The 27,949-nt window shown below is 47.2% G+C and overlaps 2 protein-coding genes across 2 annotated transcripts in view; one reads left to right on the forward strand and one right to left on the reverse strand.

Annotated features, from left to right (window-relative positions):
- Positions 1-27,898, forward strand: DMAP1 (DNA methyltransferase 1 associated protein 1). The gene is made up of 10 exons (XM_084527945.1): positions 1-33; positions 517-664; positions 3,354-3,445; positions 4,258-4,453; positions 8,757-8,915; positions 10,044-10,211; positions 10,868-11,053; positions 13,268-13,339; positions 24,614-24,686; positions 26,605-27,898. The coding sequence occupies exons 2-10, from the start codon at positions 563-565 to the stop codon at positions 26,949-26,951; spliced, it is 1,395 nt and encodes a 464-aa protein (XP_084384071.1). The 5' UTR covers positions 1-33; positions 517-562; the 3' UTR covers positions 26,952-27,898.
- Positions 1-27,949, reverse strand: part of DPH2 (diphthamide biosynthesis 2) — a 145,118-nt gene that overhangs the window by 63,733 nt on the left and 53,436 nt on the right. The gene's annotated exons all lie outside the window — the stretch shown is intronic.

The following is a 27,949-nucleotide window of genomic DNA, read 5'->3' on the forward strand; positions in this document are numbered from 1 at the left end:
CGCACCGTGCCGCTGGCCGCCCAGCCGGCGCGGGTGAGAGCGGCGCCGGGAGCGGGCCCGGGGCGGCCTGCGGGGGCCTGCGGGCACCGGGGGCGGCGGGAGGGGCTCTGCGGCACCCCCGGGGCTCTCCCTGAGCGGCTGGGGTCGCGGTGTGCCGGCATCCCGGGGCTGGCTGGGTCCCGGGACCCGGTATTGGGCCTGGGGGGGGGGGGAGGCGGCCGGTGGGGGAGGGCAGGAGGAGGCCTAGGAGGGGGCCCGGGGTGGGGGGCGTGTGTATGTACGGGTATATACATAACTATGTGTATATAGGTGCATTATACGTGTATATATGCGTATATATATGTATACAGGTGTGTGCACACGTGTACTCCCATGTGTATGTGTGTATGTGTGTCTCTGGGGGTGTGCACGCGCCCAGCTGTGTGTGTATCTATGGGTTTATCTATGGGTTTTATGGTGCCAGCCCACCCCCAGGGTGTCCCCGCTAACCCCAGCTCCTCGGTTTTCCCCCCCCAGAGCTGGACAGGACGGCAGTGGTCGAGGCGAGTGGGCAGCCGGCGCGATGGCGACGGGCGCGGACGTGCGGGACATCCTGGAGCTGGGGGGAGTGGAGTCGGAGAACACGGGCACCATCAACAAGAAGGACATCATCAACTCGGATAAGGTAAAATGCGGTGCTCCAACAGCTGCGGCTCCTCTGCTGGGTGCTGGCTGGCCTTGCGTGTGTTGGGTGCTTGAAGAAAGGTGGAAAAAAGCACGTTCTTTCATGGTCTGTTTATTTTCACGCTCTCTAGGCATACCCAGAAATGCCTGTAGGGCCCCACTCCTGTGCTCCCAGTGTTCTTAGGATAGGGGTGTTTAGGATATTTCAGCTGTAGCTGTACAAATGGTGCTCTTGTGAGCTGGGCCTGGCCCCAGAATGTTTTCTGCTGTCTCTAAAATTCCTGTCTTGTGGGGTAAGTAGGAAGTGTGTTTACTATCTAGCCCCCAAGCATTTGTAAATAATAAAAAGCCGACCTGTTTTAGAAGGGCAGAACACTGTCTGATATGGTTAAATGGTAAATGTCCTATAACGAAGTGCTTAGCCCTTGCGTGGGCAAGCTGTTTGGGCACTGGGAAAGCTGTTGCCTGTAGGAATGTGGGCAAGTTGGTAAACTGAAAGTTTGCTTAAGGAAGGATGCAGTCACATGCTGCATTATCTGTGGTAATACGCTACGGGATGTTGTTGCCTTCTGTGTTCAGGAGGTAAGGTCTTAGCTGTTCCGTGCTTTGCAACACGCTGACAGTGCCAGTTCACAGCTGATTATGAGGCCTGGAGGTGTTTGGAAATGAGGTGGGGGAGAGGAAGTCGCCAGTTCTCTGGTACAGAGATGGTCTCATCTGAAGTAAAGCCTGTGCGTTAGTTTTAAAAACAAACCAAAACATGCCCTCATCACCCAAAGTGCTGCTTGACTGTCCTTGCTTGCTTCCACTGAGGTGTTTGTTTCAGAAAGGACACAACGGTTTCATGGCTGCCTGGCTGGGAATTGAGTACGCAGTATATAATTGGTGTAGTGGAAAACTGATGAGTTTCAGTAATTGAAAGGTTGACGTGTTCAAGTTGCCAGTTATCAGCTGTTTTGATGTCTAGTGAGCCGCTCTCTGGCAGGATTCAGCCTGCGATGTTGTGCCACTGAGCGTTCAGAGTTGTGAGTTCTTTGATTTAGATGTGCTTGTCTGTTAGCTGGCAGGGAGCTGAAGGAGTGCTGGTGGATGTCTGTGTCTTTTGAAGAGAGAACCAGATGGGTTTCTTCTCAGATTTGCCTGGCTAATGGTAAAAGAGAGGAAGGGGAGGTGCAGTGAGATGTTTCAGGAGTGTTGCAAGAGGCTGCATGCAGCTGTGAGCGAAACATTTGGAATTTCTACAAAGTACAGAAGCTAAATCACACCAAAGGCATAAATACCCCGTTATCAGATGGAGAGGTAAATGTTGCTAGTAACAGTGCAGCATTTGCTCAGGAAATAGTTCTGTTCTCAATTAGAAAAGGACCAGATTGATGCCTTTAAATCACGGGAGAATGATGAAGTGCTTTCCAGTCCATTAGTGACTGAGAATGTTTTAAAAAAAATTACTAGGCATAAAAACGTTGAAATCAGCAGGATCAGGTAATTTGTTCTCAACTCCTAAAAGAGCTGGCTGAGCTGATCTCTGGCCTGCTGACATTAACTTTTAATAAATCTGGGAACTTTGGGGGAATTCCAGAAGCTGGCATTCAAACAGGGCATGTGGTGACCCACGGATAACTGCCTTGGATGGCCTTACATTGCTCCTGGGCAAAGTGATTGACAAGCTGGGAGAAAAGTATTTGATTAGGAGTGAAAAGGTGCTAATGTAATGGATGTCTGCAGTGAAGTTTTATGGGAAATACTTGTAGTACAGGCTGTTAGATTTTTTTTCTTTAATTGGGATTTTGAATTTGCTTGGTGAAGGATTTAATATAATTTATGTTACGGTGCTAGTTTTTACTGTTGCAAAATACTCTGATTTCAAAGTCGTTAGTGATATGGTAAACAAGTACATTAAAAAGGAGTCACGTGGTAAGGGTAAGGAGTTAGAAAGACGGTACAATTAGACCAAATGCTCTGCATTACTCAGTAAACCCAGCCCACTCAAAGTGTACCTTGATAATGCAGCTCCTAATGTGTCCACTGGAATCCAAAGCTGATTACGTATTTATATGTGGTATGAGGAGGAAAGTGGCTTAGAAACCATCAACTCTGATGAAGTTTTAAGGGCAAGATTGAGTTGTCTACCCCGAATTCTCAGTGTGAAGATGGTATGTCAAAAAACATTTTTGCTGTGTAAATGCGACGCTTGAGGCAGGAATGAGGGGTGACTTCTACAAGTGATTCTAGTAGTTTTGTCATGGGGCTGCCCTAAGAGCTTGATCTGTTGCTGCAGAGCAAGGTGACAGAAACTAAAAGAGAGTAGGAAGACGTTTCTTAATATCTTTAAACATTTGAGAAGTCACTTAATTAAATTGTTTAATATTTTCATACAGAGACAGTACTTGCCTAGTGCAGAAAGCCTTAGGGTACCAGCCCCTGAAAACTGCAGCCAGATTTCAACCTGGAACTGAAGTGCATGTTTTCTACAGCATAGGTGTCCAAGTAGTGGTGAGTGCTATCGCTGAAAGCAGGCGTGCTTTGTCTGCCGATGTCTTCCACCAGGAACAGGCACTCTCCTGGAGGCACTCAAGGTGTCTGAAAACAGATAGAAGTGAAAACCGGAACAGGGCACCAGGCTGTGTGGTTTTGTGTGTTCCCTCGGGGATTGCCATGTCTGAAACTAAAATTCAAATCTTCTGTTTCAGAAAAAATCCAAGAAATCTTCAGAGACGTTGACGTTTAAGAGGCCAGAAGGAATGCACCGAGAAGTTTATGCACTCCTCTACTCTGACAAAAAGTAAGAGAGTGAGAGCTTGTGCTCATCTGTGCAGGGTGGGGGTTAGCCTGGGCTTTTGGTGGCAGGGCAGCATCCACTTGAAATTATGGACAGTCTTGGTTCCAGATTCATTGCCCTTTGTTCTTGGCCCACCTGTGTTCCTCTCTTAGACTTTGATGTCCAGTGCCTTTCCTCTCTCCTCTGAATTTGAGGAATTTACTTTGTGTATGAGATGAATCGGGTACGGGCACAATAGGCTAGTGCAGACGAGGTAGTGTTGTTATCCTTCAATATCTAATCCTATTTTCTGGGGGGACTGGGTATAGCACCTGATTATTTTTTTTTTTCTCATCAGAGATTCTGCTGCAGCCTGTATTTGGCTTGCTATGAATTCTGCTCTTGCCCCAGAGGACTCTTGCATGGCTTTCCTCGTGATTCTGTTCATCCATGCCGTGTGTTCTGTCCTCTGATGCATGTGACTTCAAATTTATGAAGTGAAAATTATTTCTCTGCCAGTATCTAACAGTCTTCTCATCCTTTCTACCTTAGTGGCTTTGGGCTGTGCTTTAGGTTATATCAGAGGTGATCTAGAGTTGGCTTAGAGGAGTTTGGAGGTAGGTGTTCTTATGCGACCCAGGACTGAAGCATCTTGGAGGAGCTGAGCATATTAGCATTGCAGTCTGGGAAGTGCAAAACCTGGCAGAAAGCTCAGGTTTTCCCACCCTAGACGTTTTGGTGGCAAATCCCACTCCAGAGTGGGAGTCTGAACTCTCTCTGGGTTTGCCCTGGGCTGCTTCCTGCTTCTCTTCAGCCAGTGCTTGTTTCCACCACAGGGATGCGCCTCCGCTGCTGCCAAGCGACACAACTCAGGGTTATCGAACTGTCAAAGCAAAACTGGGGTCCAAGAAAGTCCGGCCTTGGAAGTGGATGCCCTTCACCAACCCGGCGAGAAAAGATGGGGCGATGTTCTACCACTGGAGGAGAGCAGCGGAGGAGGGGAAGGACTACCCGTTTGCCAGGTTCAATAAAGTAAGTGGGAGCACTTCCAAACAGCAGCCTATAAACAGCAGCAGGGAGCTCTCCTTTGTCAGCCTCTTGAATGCCCAGACGGGAAGTTGGTTCTTTTAACGTGTGAAGGCTGAATTCGGTTTGGTAACTGTATTTTAAATAGCAGCGTGGCCTACAGCTGTGCGACCTCAGACTCTGGAGCCTCCAAATCCTTCAAGCTAAGCAGGCTCAGCGTGTGGTCAGAGCTTGCCAGAGTACCTCTGTGTCTCGGGTGCAGTAACTGATACGGCGAGGAGGCACTGTACCATTTAATTAACTTCTTAACCAACGTCCTCTCCCTGATTACAGGCTCTGGGTAGTAAAAGATATTCTATTCTGAGCGAGACATTGAAGTCAGAAGTCTTGTTATCTTGCCCAGGATGAAAAAATTCACTTGTAGCTTGTTGGCCAAAAAGCTGGTTTGCAGCTTCTTGGCCAAATTCCAGCACAGATACTGAATTACACTGCGTTCCTCTGAAATTGCTCCTGTGGTATCGGCGTGGTGCAGCTCCCTGTTCCTTGCATCTTATGTTAAATTAGCACAATGTGTTGTTATAATCTCCTGCTGTCTTTTGTCCCAGATGTATCTGCTTTGAGTGGTTAGTGCTTTTGTGTGTATGCACAAAGGAAGCTACATCAAGATTTGTATTTCAAAGTCAGGACCTCAGAAATTAGGAAGGGACAGAGTTAGGGTGCCTCCATAACATAATTTAACCCTCTTCGTGATGCAAACCTGAAGAGGAAAAGGGGGAAAAAAAAAAAAAGCATGTGATCACATGATTCCACAAAAGCTCTGCTTGTGTATAACTGTATACAACATTTCAAGTTTGCAACCCACAGAGCGTCAGCACTAACAAAGCCCGGCTTCCTGCGGAGTTAAGTGCTTGGTTGACCTTGTATGTTAGAAGGCTCCAGCTCTGACTGATGCTTTCTCTTTTGTTGGGACGTTGGTAAGAGCCTCCTGTGGTATCTGTTCTCTGATGTCTAGGGTGGAAGTCTGAAACAGGACTCGCTTAGTCAAGGCACCTACCTAGCTGTCTGTGTGAGACTTTAGGAGCGTAATTGTCTCCAGGACTCTGCCTCTGTAACAGTTTTTGGCTGAGTTCAGCCAAGTTTATCAGAGGGGGCCATGCGTGGTGTTGAATTACATGATTCTTGTTTCCTTAACTTTATCACATACGGTGAACTTACAGGCAGAGAAGTCTTCAGCAAGGCTGCAGCCTTTAGATTAGTGCTGCAGCGTGCTGCCAGCTGCACAGGCACCATTATATAACATTAGCAGCAAGTTGTTACCCTTGCTGTGGATCTGTGGTTGAGAAGGTAGAAGGCACTTGTGGAGTTTTGCAGATATTTGCTGTGTCAGGGGAATTTTATTTTCTTTTCCAGGCTCTTCTGCTGGTTCCTTCATGCATATTTGATACCTCTGCCTGTGTCACTTGCTCCCCTTGACACGAGCTCATTTTCCTGTGTAGTCACAGAGTTGTTCTGTGTGACTGTGTAGTCTTATTGGTCACTCAAGCTCTTTAACTTGGCTCCTGCAGCACTGCTCAGTTGCTTTGCCTTTTCTCTGTGCCCCCCATCTCCCACCCAGAATCCTTCCTATCTGTTGTGAAATAAGAGCGCAAAAGCAGCCTCACTGGTGTTGGAGCACAGGCTTGTCTCAGCCAACTTTTTCTTTTTGAGTACTGTTGGTAAAGGCTTAGAGAAAGAATATGAGAATACAGCAGAGGAGCGTTTCTTGCTAGCTTCTGGTGACGTTTAACTTGGGGCTTTCTGAACTTGGAATCTGTGTTTAATAATAGGTGCGTTCAGGGCAGCAATCTGCTGTGTGAATATTCTATGGCAACGAGTTCTGCAGGTTAATTTTGTGTGGTGTGAAAAGGTGCTTTCACTTTGTTTTAAACTGCTACCTAGGTGTTTCATTTCGTGCCTGTGAGCTCTTATGTTACAAGATGTAGTAAATTGTCCTTGATATGTGCTGTGCTCCCCATACTGCGACATGCATCTGCCCTTTGTTGTTCTCAATTATCCTTTCTGTAGAAACGGCTGGACTATGAGTGCATACTTCAGTTCTAGAAGCACGGCGGGTTTGTGCTTTGGCTATGTTTCTCTTTTTCTAATCATTTTTACCGTTCAGTTTGTCTTTTCACCACTGCTTAGCATTGTGCTGGTGTTTTCACAGAGCTGTCTCATGGCTCCACGATCTTTCCTGAGCAGTTTCAGCTAATTTAAAGCCCATCATTGTGTGAGTTTACAGTGTGAAATGTAGGTCTGAGAGGGGTTTTCTGCACCATTGAATCTTCGTCTCGGCTCTTTCAGGCCCTGCACCATCCTGTCCCTTTCATAAAGCGATCAAGTTCTATTTGTCAAGCGGTTGGATTTTTCTTGCCCCCGTGCTTCCTTGGGAAGCTGTTTGTTCCAGACCCTCTTTGCTCCATTTCTCGCTTCCAGGTTAAATTTTCCATGCTAAATTGGCATTTTTTTTACAAGCCAATTTCTTTGTCTGTATTTCAGCTCTTCTTTTCTTCCCATGGGTATTCTCTTAATTCCACCCAGCGTACTTGAAGCTTGCAGTCAGATCCCCTTTCAGGCTTCCTTTGCTAGGTTCCTTTCTCTTCCAATCTGCCGAGGGAGGGCACGTTCCCCACCCCATTACTCATCCTTGGTGCTCGTCTCTGTACTTGTTCCTATTTCAGTTCATCTTCCCTGAGCATGGGTCAGCAGAGTTCGAGTTGGTATTCCAGACGAGGTCTTGGTGTGCAGCTGACACCCTGCCAGCTTCTGCTGGAAATCCTTCCTGGGAAGAGGGGATCATACTTGCATTTTCATGACTGCGTTGCATTTGAACTGAGAGCTGTCTCGTGGTTGGCTCAGGCTTTGTGTCTTACAAGTGCTCACCTTCTCACAGGAGACTTGTTCCCAGTTGCATGGCCACAAGGTGCTAAAACCTTAAGTGACTTGGACGAGCAACCAAGTAACTCCTAGAAGTTGCAGCTTTGAAGGGTACTGCACTGTGTGAACTGTCTGTGGCTGGGGAAGTGTTTGGGGAACTGCTTTTTGCTCATCTCATTCCCTTCTATAACCAGGCAACCGCCATCCTCCTTTCCATCCACTGCAGAGGGCTGTGCTGGCTCTTGTCATTTATGTATGCTTCTCTAGAAAATATGTTTATCTTGAAGTACCCAGGGCATCCTTACAGTGTCTGATAGGATGGCTCTTCTCCTGGTGGAAGCGGTACTTGAAGGCTGAGGTACAGCTTGTCTCCAAGGGCTGTTCTTCACCTTTATGCTTCTGTGTGAAGCATAAAGATGGGAGAATGGGCCTAACGATGCTGTTTGGGATTCACAAGGATGAGATTTCTGGTGTAGGACTCAGGAGGGCACAGAAGTGTTGAAGAGTGCGTGCTGCTTGTGTGCACACAGTATTTTCTTGTGGAGGCAGGACCTGGTCAGGCAGACCAAGGTTCCGCTGCGGGAGTGGTGGGAGGGGTAAGGGAGAAAAGCACAGGCTTGTTTGAGCTGCTGCTTCACCGTGTGCTAGGGCTCACAGTAAGCTCTTGTATTGTTTCTTTAGTACTCATGTGTCACTGGTGTGCTTTTCAGAGCCTTTGTAGGCTGGAGGATGTGGTGTGGGTTTGGCACCTGGGATGGACAGTTTGTAGCTCTGCTGGGGAAAGGGTGGATGAGGAAGGGAAGGGCAAAGATTTTGCTGAGTTTACAGGCCTGGGTTGTACAGCACCCAGCCTTTCAATCTTCATGCTTGGTGTGGACAGTGCTGCAGAAGCAGTAGGTTGTGTATCAAAGCAAGAGGTATGCTAAAGGCTAGGAACCACCACTTCTTGTTTGTCCCATTCCTCTCGAGCAGTGAACATGTCCCAGCCCAGGCAGAGTGGGCTGTCAGAGCGGTTGATGTCAAAGTATTGGTGCTGCTGTACAGGAAGAATGGAGGGAAGCTGGCCCAGCCTTGGTTTCACTGTCACGTTAGCCTGATAGTTGTGAAACCTGTTGTCAGGATGTGGGCTGGTGACTGCCTGTGCCTGCCACCTGAAATAGGTTTCAGCTTACCAGGCGGTAGTTCCTGAATGTCGTGTTTGTAGAGATCCCACATTGTTCCTTATCAATTCCTCTGCCTGTTCTGTTACCCTTCCTATCAGGGTCCTGGCAGTGCCTGCCTGATACTTTGGCCTCCTCCTGCTCTTGCTCTTGGCTGCAGGCTTTTGGCCCCTACCAGCTGGCCACGAGGCAGTGCTGTAATGAGCTGCCACGTTTCTCTCTTCCCTGCTTAGACGGTGCAGGTTCCCGTCTACTCGGAGCAGGAGTACCAGATGTATCTCCACGACGATGCATGGACCAAAGCCGAGACAGACCACCTCTTCGACCTGGCTCGGCGTTTCGACCTGCGCTTCGTGGTGATTCATGACCGCTATGATCACCAGCAGTTCAAGGTGAGTCCCAGGGGCCAAGGTGCTGCTAGCAACCTGCTGTTACGGCACGTGCGGGGCTTGCTGCACTGCAGAGAGCAAATTACCCTTTATATCAACTTAATTAGGGGAAAATAATGAATTATTGGCAGCAAGGAATATTGAATTTCCAGCACAGGGCATTGCTGCTTGTTTTGTTTGTAATTAAATCCACTGTGACTTGTGCTCATTCCCTGTTGCATTTTATTAGAAAGTTAGCTTTGTCCCTGCCAGGAGAACACTCGTGATTCCCTGAAGACGAGGCAGATGGGGAGTTTGTTTAACTGATTAAATAAGGGTCCTGTGTCCCAGTCCTGGCCCTGGCAGAAAGATCTTCTCCTGGTCCCCGGGGGATTGGGATTTTTCTCTTATAGTACTCCTGACTTGTGATCTGACCAGCTGCAGGCTTCTGCTATTTCTCTGAAGTAGGGATCATTAGTAGGCTGAAGATGCAGCCCTAGTGTTGTGATCCCAAATCTCCTGTTTCCCTGCCTCTTGGAGACGCAGGGGAATGATGTGGTTCCCATGGAACAGCTCCAAAAGCTGGAAGCTCAGGTGAAGAGCATGTAGCAAAATGGAATAACAAGAGTCCGCCCAGCTGGCCAGTCCAAACACCTTCAGTGCTTGCAGTGAGGGAACACAGCTCAGGCTCTGTGTAACGAGGGGTAATGAATGGTTGCAGCTGATACCTTCTTGGTTATGGCTTAAATAGCCATTGTCTGCAGCAGCTCGGAGGAGGCCTCTGGTGTGCTTTTCAGAGTTTCTTGGCCACAGATTTCCTTCTCTTGAGGCAATTACTCTTCTTACATCCTTTTATCTGGAGCAGTTCACTTCTGTAGTCTCCCTAACCCTCAGCTGTAATGTTGGACCCTCTGGTGGGAGTTCTTAAAGCAGTGGCTTTGAACTCCTGGCAGTTAATATGCATGGTTCAGAGGAACTCCCCCTTCCCTCTGGCTCCACAGGCTCTGACAAGGCTCCTTGCTGATCCACCACGTAGGTGTTGTTTCTTACATCCAACCTGACATCCTGCATCCACTGGGTCCTTAGCTGGATCCTGTACAAGGTTTTGCTTGGTTCTTTCATAATGTTGTCCTCTTGTGACATCTTCCACAGAAACGGTCAGTGGAGGACCTGAAGGAGCGCTATTACCATATCTGTGCCAAGCTGGCTAACATCCGCGCAGCTCCGGGCACAGACCTGAAAATCCCAGTCTTTGATGCTGGCCATGAGAGGAGGAGGAAGGAACAACTGGAAAGGCTGTACAACAGGACACCAGAACAGGTATCTGGGGGAAGAGAGCACCACTGCCCCACAAGAACTATGCCAGCCTTGAGTCAGTAGATGGGTGACATAGGCGGGAAAGAGAAAGGTGATGCTGTTTTCTTGTCCAGTCTAAGTTCTGCTTAGAGATTAAGGAGCTGTGTGTTTCTCAGAGTTTGGGAGGGAGAATTATTTTCTGTCATTCATTCACTCTAATGACAAGTTCACATGTGTAATGACTACTGGTCTTTCTCACCTTTATTGGCGTGCTGATACTAGATATAACGACAGGTTATGTCTGGGGCGGAGAGCCAGCTTTTCATAGCACTGCATTTGCAACTACAGCATAAATGAGTTTTTTTTTTTTTTTTTTTTTTTGCTCTCTATGCTCAGTCTCTTTGTCTGAAGGTGGGATTAATCAGTCATGGTTGCTGCTAAAGGGTGGACCATGGATGTTGCCGTACCTGCTAGTTTGTAGACTGACACTGCCATGGATGCAGGGCGAGGCTGTGGAGCATAATGTGCTCTGCAATTCACATTGTCTTCAGGACATTAGGCAGGGGAGTTTAAAGGCATTTCCAGGCTGGTCCAGAGCAGAGCTGTTATCAGTAGATGGCCCCCTTGCATTGCTAGGCCTCCTTTGCTGCTGTCATTGCCTTTCTGTGCTCTGTCTGCAGGTGGCAGAAGAAGAATACCTCATTCAGGAGCTCCGCAAAATTGAAACCAGGAAGAAAGAGAGAGAGAAGAGAACACAAGATCTGCAAAAACTCATCACAGCTGCTGACACCACCACTGAACAGAGACGTGCCGAACGCAAGGCTCCCAAGAAGAAGCTTCCACAGAAGAAGGAGACAGAGAAGCCTGTAAACATTTTTCTTTTTTTCTCCCCATTTTGTGCTCTGTCTGGGTAGCATGTGCTTGCTTCAGTAATTATAGCAGGATCAGGCTTCCATCTTTTTAGGGGAGAGTGGCTGGTGGATACCTTCTGGCAGATCTGTTTTTGGATGATTTTTTGGAAGGCAAAATGTCTGTCCAGTCGTTGTCAGAGAACTCTGATACGCTCTCTGTCTCTCTCCCATTTGAAAAGTGCCAGTTTAAGTCACATTTTCTGTTCCCTACCTGAGAAATGGGATGAAATGGTGTCAGACAGCCATTCATGCCTCATGGCAGAGAGAAACATCTGTCTCTGCTTCTCCAAAGGGTATTTTGGTACTGCCGTGCAGGGTTGTCACACAGACCCGTTGTCTATCACCTGCCTCCTTTTCTTGGTCTGTGTTTCTCCCCCGTTCCCTATTTCTGGGTCTCAGGAGCATCTCCCCAAGCTCAATATGTGTACCTCAGCTGTGATCAGAGCAACCCTGTTAGGTTACTGTGTCCAGTTCTGGGCTCCCCAGTACAAGAGAGAGACATGAACGTACTGGAAAGCATCCAGTGGATGGCCAGCAAGATGACCAAGGGACGGGAGCACCTGTTTTGCGAGGCGAGGCTGAGAGAGTTGGGACTGGTCAGCCTGGAGAACTAAACTCAGCACCTTTGGTAGAAAGGAGCTGTTGCAACATCTCAGATATTTCCAGCTAGTCCCAAGAAATTCCTGTCCATCCACACTGTCAGCAGAGAGCATTTGTCATCTTCCTCCAAAAGGGTCTGTGCAGGGAAAGGGAGAAAAATACTGAATACTGGACAGTTACTGCCAAACTAAGTGTGCCTAATAGCCACTGCTACCTTAAAGCTCCCCCCTCACCTCCGCCTTACCCCAGCCCACATTATGAATACAGTGGCACTGGGGACATTGCACGTGGAATTCCTGTGAGGGCTGATCAGGTAAAGCTCACCCGTTGCTGGCTTATTTCCCTCTGAATAAAGGAGCTTTTCATTGGTGGTGGTGGTGGGGGGAAAGAAAAGGGTGGTGATGGAGAATGGAACTGGGAGGATGCTGAGGATGCCAAGGTGAGGGAGGCTACCCCGAAATACTGCCTGTGGGGCTGGTGCCTGTCTGTAGGCTTCCACTGGATAGGCACGCCAGGGTGGGCAGAGAAGCAGTTTCTGTTGTTGCACTAGCATCATTTCAACCATGACAGAGTCCATTAGGAGTCAATTACCAACCATAGCCGGGAAATGTTAAGAAAAAAATTGCATTTTAACTAAGAATTTGAATCGGGAGCTGCATCAGCATCATTTCAACAAAGGAAAATCATTTACCAAAGAGTCAATTGAGGTTGAAGCGTTTACAGCATGTACAGGCACGCAAGGCAAAAGAACCCATTTAATTGCTTCTATGCTGAGTGCAGTCAGAGTTGTCTCAGCTAAGCCAGCCATCCTGATTTACACTCACTGCTTCTGTCAGGGTGTTCAGCAACAGGCTGGGGGAGCAGAGTTCAGGGCATCTGAAAGCCAACCTTCATCCCCAGGAAGCAGGCAGGATTGGTTTTGGATTGCAGCCCTCTCCCTCTATTATATTATTTTATATCCTCTATACAGGGAGAGAGGCTGCTACCTGCAAAGCTCAAAGAGAACCCTTAAGATTTCATGAGCCCTGTTGGTAGTTAAGAGATTTACTTTTTCCACTGTGGGCATGCTTAGAAAACTCTTCCTGGTACCTCTGTTGACTGGGCTGACCACAGATTATGATAATTTTTTTTATGCCCAGCTGTGCACAGAGGTTTCTCAGCTTGTTTCACAGAGGATTTACAATTGGAAGCCCAGATTTAGAGAACTCATGGGCTGTTTTGGTCAGTGAAATGGGCAGAAGGTAAGGATGGCACTGTGCGAATATACGGATGTTAGTGCCACCATTTAGGGTTAGGATTTATGCTTGTTGGATGGGTGCAAGGCTTTGTGCAGAGCAGTGTATTTAAAACAAACCAGCAAAGTGCTTAAGCTTTCTGAAGATATCTATAATTGGAGTACTTTTCTCAGTGAGTTTGCTTGGGATTTTCCTCTTTCCTCAGCTCTGACATGTGGCCACGGCAGGTGGTTCTCTGTCATAGGAAACAGTGTTTCCCCTTCAGATAGCGTCTCTATCAAGTCTTGTGTTTTTTGTTTCCTCCATCAACACATCCTGTTTCGATCTCTTTCAGGCCGTTCCTGAGACTGCTGGCATCAAGTTTCCTGACTTCAAATCTGCAGGTGTCACGCTGCGAAGCCAGAGGGTAGGCTGTTGTTCTGGTCCCCTGGGACCTCTGTTAATATCTTTCAGTCTGCCTGTTCTCCTTTTATAGCTAAAGAAAGTCAAGATCTTGCCTCTAAAATAAGAAAGGAATTCTGTAAATGTGGAGACTCAGAAACATGGAATGCGGGCTCTGTGAAAGCCAGCACATCGCCTTGCAGAGGCACCTGAGCTTGTTGTGTTTGTTGCTGGTGTGCCCGCTCTGCTGTTAGGCACACGTGACAGACCCAAACGGAGCTGTCTGCTCCAAGCACAGCTTGCAGCCAAACGTAAAAGGGCTTGTAGAGCACACGCGTTAATAGATGAGAAGGCGAATTTAAGAACTACATGTTCAGGTTGTGACTTGAAAAAGGGAGAGATGTAAACGCATCTGACTTTTAGTCTTTTTATTACCATTGTTTAGCTTTGGAAAATATTTGTGGGAAAAGCCCCTTTGTTCATCCTGTCATACAGATATCCGTGAGAACAGAACTTGCTGTTCTATCTGCAAGACTTGAGGTCTGTATCTTAGCGACAGCTTTTGGGATACAGAGTCAGTTAAACCTGCCTGCGTGGCTGCATGTTTTTAGAGGGGTTTTAACAGTAAAATCTTGTTTGCCTAGTACAAGTGCTTTTTTTTTTCCTAGTAAAAAAATAATAATCCTTAGTTACATTATTGCAAAAAAGGTGGAGAAGTAAGTTCCGTGCCCTCACTTTTTAGATCGCTTTTAAAGAACATTTTATGGGATGTTGTTTTGATGTCAGAACAGTTTTAGATCTTGCTGGGGATGCCCTGGGGCTGTTCATAAAAACGTGTTGGGGATCATGCTGCTTTGACTTGCAGGTGCACATGCGTGTTAGAGGTGGTTTGCACCTGCAAAGCCACTGCTGCGGGACCTCTTCAGTATGGAAGTGCCACCACCTGCAGGTTATCTGTGTAAGCAAGGGGCTACAGCCTTGAGAAACTGGAGAGACAAAAAAAAAAAAAAAGCAAGTGATGGGCAAGACTGCAGTGCCTGTGTTGAGATTTATGGAGATGTGGCAGATGTGTTCTCCGGCACTAAGATAAATAGAGTAATTTATGGAGATTGATTTGGATTTTGAAAACTAATAACTGATGGTTGATTTTTCCTGTTTTTTTTTTTTTTTTTTTTCTCCTGCAAAAGAAGCTGAGCAATAACCTGTCAGTGGTGGAACCATATGGCCAAGTCAGCAGCCTTTTTATGTGCTGAACAGGCCAATTCAAACCCCAGCCTTTGCAAAAATGGGTGCTGCATGCTTCTCCCTGTTCTCTGTAATAGTTACAAAATGCAGCGATATGCTGAGGCATGGCAGTCTGATTCAGCAACATTCAGTCTGCAGTATCCAAGCTCCTGGGATGACCTAGGGCAGCTTCCTGTGCTCTGCTTGAAAATTTCAAGCAGGTAAATCCTGCTGTTAGAAATACCAGTGGTTTGCAAATTTAAAAAGACTGCAAATCACTGATCTAGGTGAAAAAAAACAATACTTCCATGCTTGGAAATGGGAGTCCTGCCTCCCGCCCAGCCAAATGAATTCATTTGTGGTCATTAGTCAATCACGTGGGTTGCTTATTCAATTCTTCTCCTTTTTTTAAAAATGGGAGCTAATAGATTTGTTTGCTTCACATATGGGCGATGGGGAGAATTAATTACATGAGGTCAGGACAGGCCTTTTGAACTGGAGAGAGATGCTGAAGTGCTAAGTGGTATAAAGTGGAGTTGACTATCCGTGCTAATATGAATATTTTACTTGTGGGTTTTCTGTGACAAACCCTCTACACAGCAGTGGTGTTGCATTGATAAGAGTGGGAGCTGGCTAGGACAAGGTGAGGAAATGGGGTGCTGTGCTGGAAACCTGTGCTCTGGCAGCATTCAGCATGAGATATTTTGCCCTGAACACATTGGAAAATGATTTCTAAAGGCTTGTGATATCCTGCAGTAAGTTCTTTTGCCTGAGGACCTGAAGGGTTCCTCACCTAAAGGCTTCTATTGTCCTCTTTTATTTTGTACTTTGCTACCGTGCTTTACGCCTTCATAGTTAGGTGAAGTTGGATTTTGCACTGAGATCAGGGACTCAACCTCTGTCAGGTGTGAAAAATGTATCACACCATCCCAAGGATAATAGCAATTGCTCTTTGATTAAAGAGATTCTTTTCTTTCCCAAGGATTTACAATTAGTCTGATAAGTTAAAATTAATATATAGAAATTAGTCTTTGAAGAAAAAGTTAGCAGTCTGTATTCTGCTAAATTTGTTCCCAGTAGCTTTTATGACAATAGCCCAGGCTTTTCAAATTCCCCCTGTTGTTAAAGCTTACAAAAATCTTATGCGCAGGCTGAATTTGAAGACTTTTATTTTTTCTAGGATTAATGGTCACTTACAGCCATTATTCTTCATAACTGAAAGTTTCTCCTTCAGCAGATGCTGAAGAGTAATCTCTTCTCCAGTGAGTTCGACAAGCTGCCTTCTATCACAATGGCTTCAGTCTCCTATTGTTCTCCATAGGGCTGTGGCCACAGGCAAAGAAGGCCACAGCCCCTGTGCCCTTGCTCTGCATGGGATTTCCCCTCTGCCTCCTGACAGCACAGATTGCAAGGCTCTCTAATGGCAGGAGGAAGCTGGGCATTATGAAAAGCTTCATCTTAATGCAAGTCAGTGCATTGCCTTGGTGCCACGGAGAACAGGAGGCAGCAGCAGATGTTTGGGAAGGGGGTAAGCTTTTCATGAGTTTCCTGAAAAGGAATTTTTACACCTTTGCCATTGCTGTTAGTAAAACTGTGTTATGAAAATAACACCAGGAATGTATTATTAATTCTAAATGCTGCTTCTAGAAAACTTCCTGTTATACCAGCTCGGCTCAGCTGGGAGGGCAGAAAGCCAAAGAGCCAGAGGAAATGAGAGATGAGTAGGGAATGTGTAGAGGGAAAGGAGAGGAAGAGACTAAAGGGAAAGCAGGGAGCTACGAGAAAAGCTTTGCTGAGGGCCTGCCTAAGGGAAAGGAAAATGGGAGCTATTAATCTTGAATCTTTTCCAGGACTCAAACAAACCAACAGTAACCGCACATTTGTGATCTGGGCGATGCCGTGCTTCTGTAGGGCAGAGCTGAGTTTGTTTTGAACTCACCACAGTGTTTCTGTACCACGTCGTGTTCAGCTTTCAGTTTAACCTTTGACTGCATTGTGTTCAGAGCACTTAGCTTTCGCATACTTAACATCTCCTCAGAGTGTTTTACCTCGGGTTGCTCATTTTCTCTCACAGCTTTAGCTGTGAGGTTTAGGTTATAATTAGCTACTGTCATTGAATAACCACATCAGGGTTTTTAAGAAGGAAGATGATGGATGGAAAAGGGTAGACGTTTCTCCCTATTCCTGCGTGTTTGGGGTATTGGTCTGTGTCCTCGCCCTATTGTCACAGGTTTGGAAACTGAGGAGCTGGAAGAGAATTGATTGAGTGATGTCTCATCCAGTAACAAAACAAAACTTGAGGGTAAAAAGGCTTTTGTAGAGATCTCAGCCCACAGCAGGGACTGAGGGATGCTCCAGCTCAGTCATTCAGAGCTGGCCACCGTCTCTCAGAAAAGGCTTTCAGCCAGCAGCCTGACCCTTTCTGCTAACTAGCATCTTGTAGACAAATTGCCTGTTGAACCAATTAAAAAAAGTAGAGGAAGGAAAATTTCAAGTACAGCTTTAGTACCCATTGATTCAAATTTTCACACTCACCAGCTTTTAAATATTTATTAGCCCGCTGAGCATTTTTGTTTTTTAGCACTGATTAACGAATAAGAATTTACTGTGGTAGTGGGGGGCGATGCATACGTGTGATTTCTTTTCCTCTTTTTTTTCTCCTTTTCCCTTGGAGTATGAACTGAGTGCTTACTACGGCTCCAGGATGAATGATGCTTGAGGGGAAGATGGGGTTGTATGTGTGTTTATTCTCTGTATTTGATCTGACCCACAATTAAATGGCCAAGCACACTGCCTGTTTACTCTGCGTCGCAGGCTGTTGGCTCTGCTCCTTGCCTGTCATTAATGCAAACCCAGACCTCATCGGCTGCGAACATGTGAAACATCTGTCTGTCCTCCTGTGATCAATACCGTCCCTTCAGAGGCTTAGCTTTGGAAGCAGTTCCATAAAATATCAGTTATTTTTATTTGGATTTGATAAATTTAATTACTTGCAGCAATTAATAATGTATTTGTTTTGTATCGATTGCGGTCCAAGGCATCCTGGTAGGACAGTCTGATGGAGATCAGCATTCCCTTATTAGTTAGGAAAGTTTATGTTGCCAGATCCGACCTTCCCATGGATTAGTTAGCTGAAATGTGCTTGTTGCTTCTGCTAGCAGTTTTTCAAGAGTGGAGTTGTAAATTTTGCACTCTTTGCAAGAGTGGGAGAGAGTAATTTCCATGGGGAGCCTGACAGAGGCATGAGAGGAAGGTAGTGTCCTCATTTCTGTGAATAAAGTTATGAACAAATGATGCAAGCTGGATCAAATTAATGTTGAGGCATTGCCATCTCTATGTTGTATTGCATGCCCTTTAATTAGGGTTAAGTGGGTGCTGGTGCGTTTCCTAATTAAATGCATGTCTGTAAAGAGTGAAACGAGATGAAAATATCAGGGTATTTATAAAGAACAACAAAAGGATACAAAATCTTAAATGAAGTAGGGAAGGTGAATCCAGCACCCTTCCTTTGCTCTCGTTCTTAGCTGAGCTGCAGGGCAGTTAATGTTAAATTGCTGGAAGAAAAATTCATCTATCACCTCTTTCATGGAAATCTGCTGTGGGAAAGCATCTGGACCAAAGCCTTAGTAGGCTCTCAGGTAAAAAGAATACACTCTGGATGCGGTAATGGGGTCTGCTAAAATAAATTATAGTTCTGGAAAGGACAGTCTTCTCAGGAGGTGGACAGGCTGTAGCTAACAAAGAAGAGGCGTGTTGTGTCTGTGTTGGATCATCAGCTACCAAACACTGGGCAGCACCAGGACTTGGGGACCTTTGTCTGCCAGTCCTGGATGGATTTGAAATGCCTTTATTTTGTCACCTTTGTGTGCACATAGTGACAGTCTGGGTGTCATTTGTCAGGCACCCTGATTGTATGTAACTCATGCGAAGCAACTTCTACATTTCTTTCTTCTTTCATTAGCTTAACCAGTATAATGATTGGAGCGTAATCAGTCACTGTGCTTTTTTTTTTTTTTTTTTTTTTGTATTTGTGTGAGCGTAGTTTCAGTTAAATTATTTAAAGGAAAAGCAACATAAATTCAAGACTAAGTGCATGTTTTGCTAGTTTCTTGGGTGTGTGTCTGATGTGGGAGTTCTCACAATATCCTTGTGCTTTGTGAGGCTGTCATCACAGTGCCACCTCCTTTCTTAGGGCCCTCCCTGTAACCACAGCACACGTGTCTGTGCTTTTTATTTGGTTAGGGACCATGCAGCCATTCCTTGGAGTCACCTTTACAGGCTTCAACTTGATTTTACACCTGTGCAGAGCGGCAGGGCAGGGTTACCTGGGAATCTGCAGGTCTGTAGTGTGGTACTGCTAACGTGCTTTTAATGTAAAACACCGTCCAGTAAAAATGTCCTTTGCATTTCTTTCTTCTGCACCATGTATTTTACTGTTTTTTCCCTATGCAAACACTTCCTGTAGCCCTTTTATTTTCACCAGACTTGTACTGTATTTACTTAAGGCACAAGGCTTTTAAGGGGAAGGATCGCCATCTCCTAAATGACAGGCAGCCCTTTCACGGTGTGAGTTCTTTGTCTTCTCAGGTGCCTTGTTTCTTGTCACAACCTGGATGCCAAACTGGGAGAAAACTGACCCTGTTTCCAGGTTATTCATGTTGATTCCAAGTTATTCTCCTTTTAGAATCATGGAATGGTTTGAGTTGGAAGGGACTTTAAATCATTTTGTTCCGACCCACCTGCCATGGGCAGGCACACCTTGCACTGGAGCAGCCACTTGTGCTGGATCAGAGCATCCTGGGGGGAAAGGGTAAGATGGTACAGAAACCTTGAAGACCTTTTTACCCGCATGGGTAAAAGCTCATTGTGTTGAGCCATTGATGCTTCAGGACCTTTGGCCCCTTCGGGAAGTCTCTCAGCTTTACCCCTGAGTCAGTGCTACAGATGCATAACGGTGCAATAATGTTTCTAGGATCAATGAGCTGATTCCTTGCCATGTGCCTGAGTGTTCTGTGCTTCTCTGGGACCTGTTGGCCTCCATCATCCTTGACAAAGCTATTACTAGGTATATTCCTCTAACAAGTAAAACTGGTTTAATTTACTAGGAGGATTCAGGTACAGAATTTATGTTTATGCACAATTGGTTTGGGAATTTGTGAGGTATGTCTTACTTCAGTCTAAAAAAACCACCCTGAAATAACCATTTACATAAGTTAATACAGACATGTTTTCTTCTTAAAAGGTTGGTTTATTTAGCATTAAGCCTCACTGATGGAGCAAGTCGATGGTCACGTGCCATCCCAAAGTGATCATTGTGCTTAATGTGTTACATAGCATAGTAGAGATGGCAGAGCAGAGCAGTACGATTTTTTTTAATCCTAAATCTTAGTTTGGCAGATCAGCAGGCACTGACGTAAGGCATGGGGTCTATGGCTGTAAGCTTGGGCAGGGGGTAGCTTATATGCTCATTGAGGCAGGGAATACCTGTATAATTTCAAACTTTTCTTAGTTTTGCATATATCCGTTGCAATTACCCATCCACTTTTCATTGTAGGACTTTAGTTCTGAGCAGTTAAGCACTTCAAATTTCCAGAAATGTGCACATTCATACCTGAAATTGAATTTCTCTGTTGGGGTTTTTTTAAATTCTGGAGCTCTAAGGCGAGAATACTTAATGTGGTTCTTCCCTGAGTCTTAAAACTGTGCAGAAGTGGAGAGGCTCTCTGCTCCTGCAGAGTAGAGCCATGCAGACGGGAAAAGGTTGACCTTCTTTCCCCATCTTCAGCCAGAAAATGCAAAAAGCATTATTCATCTGAAACTTCAGTGCTCCTTCTTCCTGGAAACCCACTAAGCAATTCAGTACTCTAAAGACATCCATGAAGAAAGTGCCTAATGAGAAAGTTTTCTTGAATTGCTGCTGAAATCCATGAAGAAGGTGGTTTTCAATGTCAGTGAGCTGTATTATAATGCTGAACAACGGTACTGGTGCATAAAACCACAGTTTATAGCTGTACAGACACAGGTCAGAAGTGTGGAGTTGTTAGGATTAACGGTTTTAGGACAGTCATATTGTTTAGGGGTGGGGAATGGTGAGTTTAAGGAAAAGACTGACTTGAAATTGAATTAAAATGGATTGAAGTGCAGCATCAGGGAGCGTGCATATAAAATGTCTGAGTAACTGCTGATAAATCATTTTGGTGAGAGACCAAACAAAGTTTCGGCACCAAAGTGGGACTTTTTGGATGCTGTGAGCACCAAAAATGGAGCATTTACGAGGAAAGCAGTAAACTGAGAGCAGAATGTTTAAGATGACCACAGAGATGGAATCACGTGTGGGATCCAGCTGAATCTGTCCTTGTAGATCGTGCAAACCCGTCCCATTCCTAATGCAGATGCCCATGGCAATCTGTACCTGCCAGGTGGTGGTGCTGGCCAGGAGAGGAAGGCACACCAGGGCAGTGTGCTGCAAGCTCTGCAGTTGTGTAGGCTTCATTACTCTTCCAAAATATGCTCAAATACATTTATGACTACGCTTAGAAGTATTACCATAAATCATGAAAATTGAACGACAAACACAAACAAATGAAGCCAGTCTATTTGGGGAGGCTGTATCTTCAGTTATTTCTTACCATGTTTGTTCATCTAATGAATTTGGCCAATTAACAATTAATTTGCAGTAGGTCTCCCAGTCATTAGTGTGAATTAGCGAGGTTTTGTTGGCAGAACGTAAAGTAAAGGCGTAGAAAATCCTGCATCACCGAGAAGCTCGAGGGGACTCGGCCGTGAGAGCGTTCTGCAGAAATCTGGCCAACCCCAGGTCTGCCCAGCCCTGCGCTGAAGTGAGGTGGGTGCTCTGCTCATCTGTTCAAGCTGCACGACCCAAATTCCTGAGCAGTGCCCTCCTCCTTCAGGGGAGACTCTGCACAGGGGGGCTCTGACGCCGGGGCTCCGTGCTGTTGATTCACGCAATTTTCTGTAGCCCTTTATTTATTTTTCTCTTGATACACACAGTTCATGTGTTTAGTGCAGGTTGTTTATAGCCAGGACAAAAGATTGCAGTCCTTAAATCAAAAGCGACGTTGGTGTAATTATAAGCGCGGGCTGGTGGAGCAAACAGGGCTGTAGGGAGAGGCTGTCAGAGGAGAAGAGCATCCGAAATATAGTAACCTCAAAAATCCCAGCTAATCAGTTTTCTGACTAGAGCAATCCGTTTCCCGGGTATTATTATTACATGGGGACTTTAAAGATAATAAATAACAATAATAGTCCTGTGTAAGGAAGGAAAGAAAAGGGCAAATGCCATTCACCTCGGAAGCTGTGGTTGCTTGCTGGAGTTCTCCGAGGAACATCTTTTTCCTCAGCCCCTGCAGAGGGCTGGATCCGTGACAATGCCAAGATCATCCCAGGAGCTGTGGCGTGAGCAACAAGACTGCCCGGGTGGTGTTTTCAGTAAGGCAGAGACGGGGCCTTCACAAACCACACGTCCAGGCTCACACATCCATAGCCAGAGAGCTGTTCTGTGCGCTGTGGTCCTCGAGGGCAGCTGAGGCATCGCTTCCAGGATGCTGGTGCATCTGTGGCCACCTGCTGCAAACACCAGCACAAAGAAGGGCTTGCCGAAGTCAGCCTGGGCCTGCCTGAGCCTCACGGGACACAAAGAGTTCTCCCCTGCAACACGGCAGCCCAGCTAACGGACCCTGGCTAACAGATTATCAGCAGCGTTTGAGTAATAGACTGCTCATTTAGTTTTAATACATTTTGCATAGAGAGCAATCAGCCTTCATCAGTCTTAGAGATGAATTGGCTTAGCCAGCTAAATTCTAAAGATATTAGTCTGACAGCAGCCACATAAATCATAACATTTTCTTAATGATGGTAAAATTAAAATATACTCTTGCTTTGAGAAACCAATGAAGCCTTCCTGTTGGCAGGCCGGATCCTCCTGCCTGAATTAAAAGGAAGCTTAATTGATGTGTTTTTAAACTAAACAAACAGCCCCGCTCCTCAGCATCCCCAGTGTTCCTTTCTTTGCAGTTAAATAACCTCATCCTGCCTCTCCCCGCCCCATCCTCTGATCTGCAGGAGCGTGAGTAAAGACCTTGGCTCAGTGTTTGTTGACTGGGCTCCCATCAGACGTGAGCAGGACACACATGATGTTCCACCCGAAGGCTTTGCTGGAGCAGTTGTGTGCATTGCTAATAGTTCCTTGAGCTCGTGAGAGCCTCCTAGGGGAGCAGCTTGTGCTCTTCCTACAGCCAACAAACCCAGACCTCCTGTCTATCATCTCCAGCCCCAGTTCTCTGCGCTTCCTTTTTCCTCTCCATAAAGATTTGGTCTCTGAAGTATGAAATTCAGTGCTGTGCAGAAACCCCAACGCTGAGCCAGAGACCCTTGGGGTATAAAAATAGGACAGAAGTGGCCTCCAGTCTTTACTCTGGCGGCTGTTTGCACAGGGGTAGATTTTCTTCTTTCCCTAATGCTCCTTTTGCATCCCTTGGAGCAGGCATTTTTCTTTGAAATTCTCCCCTGGTGGTAGACCTTGTCCTTTGCTGGAGTCTATTGTGGTGATAATATCCAGCAAAAGGATGAGATGCTTTCTAGAGCAGACTGTGAAAGGCCTGTTCCCCGGGGTGCTGTGTAGCAGCTGTACTCCGGGTTTTTGTCTGAAAAGATGGGATGGAGAAGGCAGGTTTTCCAGCCTTGCACTGGGTTGTGGAGCTGCGATGGGCCATATCCAGCTGTGGCAGGGTTAAGGTTGCTGTTCTCACCCCTTGGGTGTGCAGGTGCAGCATTCCTGCTGTCTGAGGAACTCGGAAGGTGCAGGTGGTGTCTGTTGTTTTCATTTCAGGGCTTGCTCTGGGGCAGCACTGCAGGAAAGGTGTGTAATTTGGGAAACTGATACTGGGCTGTCTGTTTTGGGGAACTTTAACCAGTGGCTTACGGGATGTAAGGCGACCATCACATCCAGTTTTAAGGCGCTGTAAAGAGTGGCTCCTTCCTAGGCCCGTGATGCAGGCTCATGGTTGGCTTGGCAGACGCTGGGGCTACTGATCCATAAGCAGGGTGGCTGCGGGCAGCTTTCACCTCTTGGCTGCTGAAAGGGCAGCTGGAGGCTTTGTTAGGGTGGTGCTGCAGCTGTGGGGTCACCTTGCAGGGGCTGGATGCGGAGGGGCAGCCCGTGGAGGTCTTGCAGCGAGGTGTTGGAGGCTGCTGTGCTGTGACTCAGCTCTCCCCTGCTCTGCCTTTTAGTATCATCGAGGAAAGGATGTGCTTTCGTTCGTTCTCAGCTGTATCCACGGGGCTCGGAGCCCTGTTCTCCCTGCCATATTGTGCCAGCTGCGTTCGTGCAGCTTGTAATCTATTAAATGCTTGGTCTGAGCAGCCAGCACTCCTGCCAGAGCCCAAATGAATGCAGAGGAAGGACCCTGCTAAGTGTATGCATTCTTCCTCTCCTGGCCAGCTCTGCTTGCCTTTCATAGCTCACATCTGATGCTTCCTCTCTCACCTAGCCCCTTAGCTCCGATGTAAATGTGTGTTCACACTTCCGCCAGTCAAGTAACTGTGCTCTCTCTGTCTCTCCCCTTTGTTATAAAGCCTGCTCTGTAAATGAATCCCACAGGTCTGGGGCTCAGCAGGTAAAAGGAGAAGTGAGTCTGTTAGCGCATGAGTCTAATCAGGCCGGCTAAAGCGAATAAAGTAGGGCAGCGTTGCACATTAGCCACTGTGTAAATGAGCCCTTTGATGGGCTGGGCACCGCGGGAGAGGTTTTTAAGCCAAGAAGAACTTTTGTTGTTAATTCAGTGACACATGGAAACTGTAAAACAGCGTGTCTTGCACACACACGAGAGAGAAAATAAAAGCCCTCGCGACCAGGCTTTTCAATACCTGCCCTCGGACCTAGTCTGAAAACTTTCAGCCCCGTCTCCTTCTCTTACCACTTGATTTTCCTTTCTCTCCCTTTCTTTTTTTGTTCCCCCTGCACTATAAAAAGAAAAGCTCTCTTGCCTTTTGAACTAGACGGCTGTGAGTGAGGGCTATCTCTGAGCTGTGTGGCTCTGTTACCTTTGTGTTCCAGATGAAACTGCCAAGCTCGGTGGGACAGAAGAAGATTAAAGCCCTGGAGCAGATGCTGATGGAACTCGGAGTAGGTGAGTAAAGGGGGCACGCGAGAGAGAAAGAGACACACAGAGCTAGCCTTTGTTCTTGAGATGGGCTATTTTTTCCCCTAGTAATACAGCCAGTTTCTTGAATAACAGTATGTGAATGGTTTTTAAAATATTTTATGTGTTTAAAAAAAAAAAAAGAAAGAGAGAGGGTAAAAGCCAGAACAAGATGCACAGGGTTTTTTTCTTTCCTCCCAGTAGAAAAATGTTTTAAAAGACCCTTTGTTTCTCTCTTGTTTGGGCCTTTTTAACCATCAAGAGAGGCAGCACAGTATTAGGAAGGCAAATCTCAGCCTTGCCGGGAGAGGTACTTCTAAGTGTGTTAGTGACCATGGCACGCGCATTGTTCAGGGCTGCCCTGTCTTGCTTTCAAGCTTCGTTTCCTCTTAATTTACTGCTCACGGTGGCAAGTCCAAAATGCGTCTGGGACTGTTCATCCCCCCTTTATAGGCTGCATGCTGTGTGAAAATCTGGAGCACCTCTGCTGAAAGGCAAGTAAACACACATCCCTCACTCTTGAACTCTAGTGTCTTAGCAGCAGCAAGAAGGGTTTGCTTGCCACGTACAATACCCACTCGTAGTCAGAGGGGAAGCGGTGCAGCCCATGGTCAGCTGCTGCCCTCCATGCAGCAAGTGTGGTTCGCAGGTACTACAGGTCCCAGCATGCAGTGCCCCTTGATTAGACACCTGAGGTCCTTTTTCCCCTGCATTGTGTCTGCAGGAATTAAAAAAAAAAAAAAAAAAAAAAGCCTTACAGTGATTTATAAGAGCTGACTGAACCCGCTCCCAGCCCTGACTTCTTTCTGTTAGCTCTTGTTAGTTTTTTGGGCCAACTGGTCTGTGGCTTGATACGTTGCCTCAGAGACTGTGTGCAGTTTCGAAAGCCTCCTGTAGCTGGTAAAAGCAGCTCAACCCGGGTGATTTCCCCTCTCTGCTTTAAAACTAAGGGAGTTACTGTCATTTTTTTTCCCGTTAAAAGCAGTCCGTAGCCCAGGGAAAAATAGGTAGATCTTTTGACTGACAATAAAGGAGAGAGAGATGGAAGGAGATTAATTGGAGTGTAAAAGTGTTTAGTGGAATGGCAGGATTGAAGCTGAAAGAGTGCCAGCTGAGCTTGCTAGGGAAGCCTTTGGAAGGATCTGAGTGCCTCTTAAAGCCCACTTTCCATGAGGGTAAGGAGGGGTTTCTGACTCCCCACTCCAGCTTTATAAAACGCACACATCTCAAGGGTTTCCTGGAGCTCCAGCCCTGTTGTGCCGCAGAGTGCAGAAAAACCACCTGGGCTTTGTGTGGGTGAACACATCGCTAGTGGTTTGGGGTCATGAGGCCAGGGCCCTGCTGCAGCAGGACACATACACAGAGCTTCATCCTTTTCCAGAACACGCAGCTCTTCCTGGCTCTGTGTGTGTGATTGCAGCAGAACACGAGGTGCAGGGTGGTCTGCCAGCCCCTGCCACCAGTCATTCGGGTGCCTCAGCCCTGCTCTGGAAGGAGCAGTGGTGAGAGAGCTCAGCCCATCTGCTCCTTGTTGGTGCGTGCACAGGGGACACCAGGAGCTCTTCTGTCTTCGGCAACAGTGTCTAAGGGCTTGCTCCCATTATATGAGCCCCTAGGGAGCAAGGTTCTGCCTTCTGGGCTGATCTGATCTCAGTCTTTCTTCACCCTTCACTTGGTGAGTCCTGGACTTAGCAGGTTCATCCTTAGTCCTTGGCCAGAGCCAAAGGACAGCCTGGAAATTCCAGGTGTTCAGCTGTTCTGGATGCCAGTTGCTAAAGAACCCCATGATGGGAGTGAGGCTCCTGGCACATCCTTGTGGGAGTGAACTGGGCAGCCAGGACCTTTCTGGGGATCTGACACGGGATTGCTGCTCCGGGTGTTTAACAGGACCCCTTTTCCTCCCTAGATCTCAACCCGATGCCCACGGAGGAGATCGTGCAGATGTTCAACGAGCTGCGGAGTGACCTGGTGCTGCTGTACGAGCTGAAGCAAGCCTTTGCCAACTGTGAATACGAGCTGCAGATGTTACGGCACCGCTATGAGGCGCTGGCCAAAGCTGGCAGTATTGGCCCCCTCAGTGCCGAAGGTGCCCACCCAGATGGCCAGGCAGGGCTCGGCATGGAGGAGGGCAAGGGAGATGCCAAGGACCAGATCATTGATGTAGTAGGAGCACCACTGACCCCCAACTCGGTGAGGAGGAAGGTCGGGGGGGCAGAACAGGGAGCACTCAGGTCTCCGACGCAGATGCCCTGACGAGCGCTGGGGATGCTGCCCTGCTCTCCCTCCAGGCGTGCGCGTCCAAGGGAGCACAGCACGCCCGTTTCCCCAAGTCCCAGTGCTCTCTGGGCTCGTCTCCTGTGCTGGACAGTGTTCTTGGTGCTATAGGTGGGGTCAGCAGGTCTTTCTACATCCTGCATGCAGGCAGATGGCTTGATGCGGGTGCCACCGTGGACCAAAGCAGCGAGGCTTTGGGTGACGAGAGCTTGCACCGGGGCAGCCACAGTGAAGCCAGTACAGCTGCAGGCCTGAGGCATTTTCCTTCTAGACACAGCCCCATAAGGGCTGCTCAGCAGAGGGAAGCAAGTGGGAAAAGCAGCCTTGATATGATGAGCCATGACTTGCCCAAGTCCCTGGAGCTGAGGGGTAGCCCTACCTGGGGCAGGAGGCTGGGGAAGGAGAGAGGTATCTGAAGAGCAACGGGGTGTTTCTCTGCCCCACCTCCAGTGCCGAGGAAGGAAAGCCAGACCCGGGGGTTCTGGAAGCCACTGAAGCTTCAACCACGAGCCCTGCGCCAGTGTCCTGTGCATGCTGTAAATCCATCACCAGCTCTCTCCTCCCCGCCTCCCCGAGGGTGGGCTGCCAGCCCCTCACCACTGCCTCAGGGCCGAGGGTCCGCCTGGGGTCAGCCAAGGTTGCTTTCCCCTCCCTGCGGTCCCCTGGCACGGCTGAGCTGAACTGCCTGCTACAAGCTGCCCCTCCCCACGCAGTGGCATCCCCGACGCCTCAGCCAACCTGCCCCGGTAGCGTCACAGCCCTTTACTTTCTCAAATGTATGATGTATTATTGCAGGATACTGAGAACACCTTATCTGTCAACGGCAGAGGTGACACATTAATCTGGACTTGAGTAATGTCCTTTTCAATTGTCACAATATGGAGTCATAAGGAAGCGTTCTGCCGAGACAGGTTCATGTTTGCAAAGGAGTCTTCTGAATCTTTTTTTTCCACTGCATTCCACCCGAAATCTCACCC

Source organism: Aythya ferina (assembly GCF_964211825.1).
Source record: "Aythya ferina genome assembly, chromosome: 8".
NCBI classification, from domain to species: domain Eukaryota; kingdom Metazoa; phylum Chordata; class Aves; order Anseriformes; family Anatidae; genus Aythya; species Aythya ferina.